General features: G+C 34.6%; 2 protein-coding genes across 2 annotated transcripts in view; both read left to right on the forward strand.

Moving 5' to 3' along the window:
- The first annotated feature begins 1,586 nt into the window (after positions 1 to 1,586).
- Positions 1,587 to 5,397, forward strand: LOC122242496 (uncharacterized). Its single transcript, XM_086542873.1, is given in 7 exon segments — positions 1,587 to 1,598; positions 1,841 to 1,920; positions 1,922 to 2,031; positions 2,034 to 2,563; positions 4,629 to 4,724; positions 4,952 to 5,156; positions 5,159 to 5,397. Coding segments are annotated over 7 exon segments (1,227 nt in total). The 3' UTR covers positions 5,353 to 5,397.
- Positions 5,398 to 7,023: 1,626 nt separating this feature from the next.
- LOC147470715 (uncharacterized) overlaps positions 7,024 to 7,549 on the forward strand; it is a 944-nt gene continuing 418 nt past the window's right edge. Inside the window, exons 1-2 of the mRNA XM_086542874.1 lie at positions 7,024 to 7,062; positions 7,305 to 7,543. Coding sequence (XP_086399000.1) covers positions 7,051 to 7,062; positions 7,305 to 7,543 — 251 coding nt within the window. The 5' untranslated portion in view covers positions 7,024 to 7,050. The remainder of the gene's footprint in view (positions 7,063 to 7,304; positions 7,544 to 7,549) is intronic.

The raw sequence follows: 7,549 nt of genomic DNA on the forward strand, positions 1-7,549 counted from the left end.
TATATGAAATATATTTACATATCTATACATAAAAAATATATAAATGATATATATATATCTATATATATATACTATATATGTATATATATATATATACTATATAACTATAAATATATATATATATAATATATATAACATACTATAGTATATATATATATATATATATATATATATATATATATATATATATATCAATATGATGTGTGAGTAGTGTGTGTGTGTGTTTTGTGTGTGCGTAATGTGTGTGATGTGTGAGAGTGTCTGATGGGTTATGTGTATTCTGTATACATACATTCTTAATGTGGTAACCCCATACACCCGCTCACACACACACCAACACAGGGACTACCACAGCCAACACACAAACACACACACACACACACACATATATATTATTAATATATATATATATAAAAATATATATATATATATATGTTGTGTGTGATTGTTGGTGTTATTTGTGTGTGTGTGGTGCATATGAACAAATTCGTCCTTGCGCCGAGCAAGTTCCGTCTGTGCGAACACATGTTGTTCACCTGTGTTTGTATTGTTTGTCGATGATTGCAGTTTAAGGAAATTTATAAATTATTGTTATACATCCTAAAGTTACCGATGGTTCTCGACGGGTTGCGAGTACATGGAGATAAGCACAACCAATAAAAGTCACAAAATACCAAGTAACAACGGTTAAAGTCCGGTTAGAGAGAGTACAGTGATGAAAAAACGGAAAAAAAAGCGCAACTCATTCATAATTAGATCATTTCTGGTAATACGTAAGAGGAAATACAACATGAAAAAAGTCGAGAAATTATAAAGGATAGATAATGAATCTATATCAGTTTTACGAACGAGTACAGTGTGTATGCGTGCAATACCCACAGTTGTGTCATGAAAATCATTTCATAAAATAAGATATATACAAATTAATATATATATATATATCTATATTATATATTATAATTTCTATTAACATACATAACACACACAACACACACACACACACATAAATTATATTTATACATATATATATAAAATATCTATAAATATATCATAAAATAAACAATATACACAGACATCTGTATTTAATGTATGAATAAATAAAAAAAAACAAGCAATAATGAGTGTAATCCGAAATAAAAACTTCACGAACTAGACAGCAATGCGTGAGGTCAGGTAAGTATACTAATTGACTCTTAGTGACTGAGCGCTTCTTTGTAGACAACCAATACATATACTCGGTGTAGATTGGATGATAATAATTATGGTAATGGTAATGCTGATAAATCATACTATGATGAGAATCATATGCCTTAAAAATCAAATGATAGTAATCTTAATGCATTACGCATACGGTGGCACCAGTTATCATCATGACTGATATTAAAAACTACTGTAAGATATTGATGACAGAAATTCATAATTACCCAGCATGTTCATAATTCTTTTGGTATCTGTTGATTTGCTCGAAAGACCTTGGAAATAGAACAGAAATAACCGAGCAGTGGGTGTGGCTTCGTGTGGGCCACTCCCTATATAAGGAGAGACCGCCGTCTCCTCAGCACAGTCGCCTGTCATTCTCATAGGACATGAAGACTTTGGTAAGTGTAGCAATAGAGCCACTCTTTGTGTTGTTCAGTTCTCTCACACACACTTATATATGTGTGTGTATACACACGCCTACACGGGCACCCACATACACGTGAAAGAATCATGCAGAAAGTTAAGCAAGAGAATATCAAAGGGAAAACAGGGAAGGGAAAACAAAATGGAATATGCAAAACATTACTATCATATTACGTAAATGAAGGAAATTCGTAATTAATGCGGTATGTTCTTGCAGGCCATTTGTGTTGCCCTCGTGGCATTTGTCGCTGTCAGCGTCAGTGCTGATTAATTCTCCCCTGAAGCTGATGCTGAGCTAGCGTTATGGAGGGGGCTATGGTTATGGTCTCGTGTCCTACCGTCCAGTATACAGAGGACAAAAAAAAAAAAAAAATACCCCCAGTTACGGACGCTGGAAGAGGAGTGCTGACCTGAACCTGTAGCTTCAGCTGAGGCTGATCCAGAGGCTGATCCTTCACGCTTCGGACACGGTGGTTATGGCGGTTATGGGTATGTGTCCATACCGGTTTACAGCAGCTACGGTTACGGACGCTGGAAGAGGAGTGCTGACCCTGAACCTGTAGCTGAGGCTGATCCAGAGGCTGATCCTTCACGTTTCGGACACGGTGGTTATGGCGGTTATGGGTATGTGTCCAGTCCGGTTTACAGCAGCTACGGTTACGGACGCTGGAAGAGGAGTGCTGACCCTGAACCTGTAGCTGAGGCTGATCCAGAGGCTGATCCTTCACGCTTCGGACACGGTGGTTATGGCGGTTATGGGTATGTGTCCAGACCCGTTTACAGCAGCTACGGTTACGGACGCTGGAAGAGGAGTGCTGAGGCTGATCCTGAACCCGGCTTTGGCTACAGTCGCGGCTTCGGAGGTCACGGCCACTTCGGAGGCTACAGGAGCTATGGAGGCCACCGTGGAAGCTTTGGAGGACACGGTCGTTTCTACGGATGAAGGGTTTAATGTCAAGCACGAATAAAACGGAACAATTCCATATAAGGATTTTATTATAAAAACAATAGACATAATCACGTTCAGTCTAGAACGGCAACAATACATCTAACTGATCCTAATTGAAATATTATTCCTGGTATATGTATACATACATACATACATACATACATACATACATACATATATATATATATATATATATATATATATATATATATATATATATATATATATATATATACTTGGAAAGAAAAACGAGAAATACGAATGAAGTGTAAAGACTCAACTTTCGGACACAGGCAAGCAAAATTAAATTACATTACATTTTGTAAACATGCCAAGAACATTGTGCATCTAGCAAACACCAATAAAGATATAGCCATTTTAGGGCATGAGGAAGAACAGATGCATCGAACAATATAATGAAGATAAGATACCGATTTCTCGGAAAAGAACATAGTAATAAACAGAACGATGGGACTATTCGGAGAGGGCAATAAACGGTCCTTTGAAGAAAAGAAGAAAAAAAGGGGCGATATGGTTTTTAGCGCAACAATGTCACAGGAATAATTAAATTAAATAAGGACAGCTATATAATTTTAGATAAACGAAGCAAAGGAACTTATGATGAGAAGAGGTGATAAGGATTCAAAATAATTCAGCTTCCCAAAAATGGAGAACTGAACAGCCTTCCAAATAACGTTGCGTATGCTGAAAAAGATACTTCACTTTATCAGAAAGTTATATTGTGTATTATTAGCAGACGAGACCACCAGATTTTTGCCTAGTCTTCAGTATTGAAAAAAGAAGAGCATAAACACACACGCATACACACACAAATGAGTATGTGTCTGTTTTACATTCATACATACATACACACACACACACACACACACACACACACACACACACACACACACACACACATATATATATATATATATATATATATATATATATATACATATACATATGGGTATGTATGTATATATGTATATATATATATACACACACTGTATATGGGTGTGTATATATATATATATATATATATATATATATATATATATATATATATATATATATATATATATATATATATATATATACATATGGGTATATATATGTATATATATACATAAATTTATTTATTTATATATAGATATTAGTATGTATATAATTGATGACAATTAGTATGATTCACATACTGATAGTAATGGTAATGATAATCAAACTAAAAGTGATACCGCTAGTAATAATTATAATAATCTTAATAGTAATATATGGATATTTGTTACACGTATTAAGATTATCCATATCTATTTATGTATCTGTATATTTATCTATATATTAATATGTATATCATGTATGCGTTTGAGTATAAGTGTGTGTGTATGTTTGTGTGTGCATGTGCGTGCTTGTGTGCGCACGTGTGTGCGCACTGTATTTGTATTTTTGTTGACGAATACAGTATAAAGAATTATAATTATCATTATTATTATCCAAGGTGCCGATGCTTCTCGATAGGGTACAAGCACACACACTTACACACATATCTATGTGTGTATATTTATATTGATATTTATCCATATATATATATATATATATATATATATATATATATATATATATATACATATATATGTATGTATGTATATATAGGTATAACGATAATGATACTAATCGAAAAAGAGAAAATCACGAAAATTCAAAGAAAGGGGTGAGGCCAGGTACGATTACTAATTGACTCTTGGTGACTGAGCGCTTGTAGACCCAATACATATACACGGTGTAGATTGGTTGATAATAATGATGGTAATTATAGTGCCGATGATGAGAATCATACCTATGATGATAATCATAATGCTTAAAAATCAAAATGACAGTATACATGTAATAACATTACGCATACGAGTGACACCAAGTATTATGATGACTGATATTAAAAAACTACTGTAAGATATCAATAACATAAATTCTTTTTTATCCAGTATCTTCATAATTTATTTTGTATATGTTCCTATCCTCGAAAGGCCTTGGAAATGGAACAGGAATAACCCAGTAGTGGGTGTGGCTTCGCGTGGGCCACTCGCTATATAAGGAGAGACCGCCGTCTCCTCAGCACAGTCGCCTGTCATTCTCAAAGGACATGAAGACTTTGGTAAGTGTAGCAAAGGAATCACTTTTAGTGGTGTTCAGTTCTCTCACACACACACTTGTGTATACACAGACACGTACACGAATACCCACATACACGTGAAGGATTCATGCAGAAAGTTTTACACAAAACAACAAAGGGAAAGCAGGAAAACACATGATATGCAACATTACTATCATATGATTACATAAATGAAGGCAAATTGTATTTAATATGGAATGTTCTTGCAGGCCATTTGTGTCGCCCTCGTGGCATTTGTCGCTGTCAGCGTCAGTGCTGATCCTGAAGCTGATGCTGAGCCTAGCCGTTATGGAGGTGGCTATGGTTATGGTCTCGTGTCCTACCGACCTGTATACAGAGGAAACAGTTACGGACGCTGGAAGAGGAGTGCTGACCCTGAACCTGTAGCTGAGGCTGATCCAGAGGCTGATGTGTCCAGTCCGTTTACAGCAGCTAAGGTTACGGACGCTGGAAGAGGAGTGCTGACCCTGAACCTGAACCCGGCTTTGGCTACAGTCGCGGCTTCGGAGGTCACGGCCACTTCGGAGGCTACAGGAGCTATGGAGGCCACCGTGGAAGCTTCGGAGGCCACCGTGGAAGCTTTGGAGGACACGGTCGTTTCTACGGATGAAGGGTTTAATGTCAAGCACGAATAAAACCGAGCAATTCCATACAATGATTTTATTCCTAAAACAATAGAAATAATCATGTTCAGTGCTATTCGGAGAGGGTAATAAACAGCCCTTTGAAGAAAAGAAGAAAAAGGGGCAACATGGTTGTGCAGTACTATAATGGCACAATAACAATTAGATTAAACAAGAATGATATTGCAATTTTAGATAAACGAAGAAGAGGATGCTATGATGAAAAGAGGTGATAAGGATATAAAATATTTCAGTTTCCCAAACTATTGAAGAACAGAACAGCCTTCCTAATAAAGTTGTCTATTGTCAGAATACATCACTTTTAAAAGTTACATAGTGTAACACTAGCAGACAAGACTCCCTGATTTTTGCTTACTCTTCGGTATTGAAGCAACCAAGTAAGAGCACACACACGCACGCACACACATACATTTGGGTATGTACACACACACACACACACACACACACACGCATATATATATATATATATATATATATATATATATATATATATATATATATATATATATATATATATATATATATATATATATATATATATATATATATATATATATATATATATATATATCAGTATATATAAGTATATATATTGATAACAATTATTTTGATAGTGATGAAAATGATACTCATGTTAAAAAGATACAGTACAAGTAATGATGATAATACATATAAAAATAATAGATGTATATTTATTACGCCTTTTAAAATTAACCATATCTATTTATTTGTCCATCTACATACACACAAATTTATTTACACACACACACACACACACACGCCCACACATATGTATATATATATATACATACATATATATATACATATATATATATATATATATATATATATATATATATATATATATATATATATATATATATATACATATATATACACACACATGTGTGTGTATGTGTGCGTAAATAATACACAATCATTGAAAAATGCAGGATTGGTTTGCCGAAAAGAAGAAGAAGAAGAAGAAGAAAAAAAAAAAAAATTGCCTCAATCCTACTTATTACTCTACTGTCCAATTGGGCCATTTGGTTTAGCAGAGAATTTTTTAGTAATCCTAAGGGGGAAACAAAGTGAAGAAAGTTGAGGTTATAAACGAATCTCATTATTATTAGAAATCTTATACATAACAGGGCAAGGAGCTAATGAAAATATTGATAATGACAGTACTGAGTATATACATGCAATATCCACAGCTGTGTGCGTGTGTGTATATATACATATATATATGTATGTGTGTATAATATATATATATATATATATATATATATATATATATATATATATATATATATATATATCTGTCTATAATATATATATATATATACATATATATACGTCTATGAATAAGTATATATATATATATATATATATATATATATATATATATATATATATGCATATATATATATGTACATATATATATACATGTGTGTGTACAACTACAATGATAGTAAAAAAATATGACAGAAATATATTATCATTCAGTATCTACATAATTCTTCTGGTAACGGTTGATTTGCTCGAAGGGCCTTGGAAATGAAACAGGAATAACCCAGTAGTGGGTGTGGCTTCGCGTGGGCCACTCGCTATATAAGGAGAGACCGCCGTCTCCTCAGCACAGTCGCCTGTCATTCTCATAGGACATGAAGACTTTGGTAAGTGTAGCAAAGGAATCACTTTTAGTGGTGTTCTCAGTATCTCTCACCACACACTCCTTTGTGTATAGCGCACAAGCACAACCGTAACAACGAATACCCACATACATGTGAAGGATTCATGCAGAAAGTTTTACACAAAACAACAAAGGGAAAGCAGGAAAACACATGATATGCAACATTACTATCATATGATTACATAAATGAAGGCAAATTGTATTTAATATGGAATGTTCTTGCAGGCCATTTGTGTCGCCCTCGTGGCATTTGTCGCTGTCAGCGTCAGTGCTGATCCTGAAGCTGATGCTGAGCCTAGCCGTTATGGAGGTGGCTATGGTTATGGTCTCGTGTCCTACCGACCTGTATACAGAGGAAACAGTTACGGACGCTGGAAGAGGAGTGCTGACCCTGAACCTGTAGCTGAGGCTGATCCAGAGGCTGATCCTTCACGTTTCGGACACGGTGGTTATGGCGGTTATGGGTATGT

Source organism: Penaeus japonicus, unplaced genomic scaffold, assembly GCF_977035675.1.
Source record: "Penaeus japonicus unplaced genomic scaffold, GWHDUDI00000001_assembly GWHDUDI00000012, whole genome shotgun sequence".
Taxonomy (NCBI): Eukaryota; Metazoa; Arthropoda; class Malacostraca; order Decapoda; family Penaeidae; genus Penaeus; species Penaeus japonicus.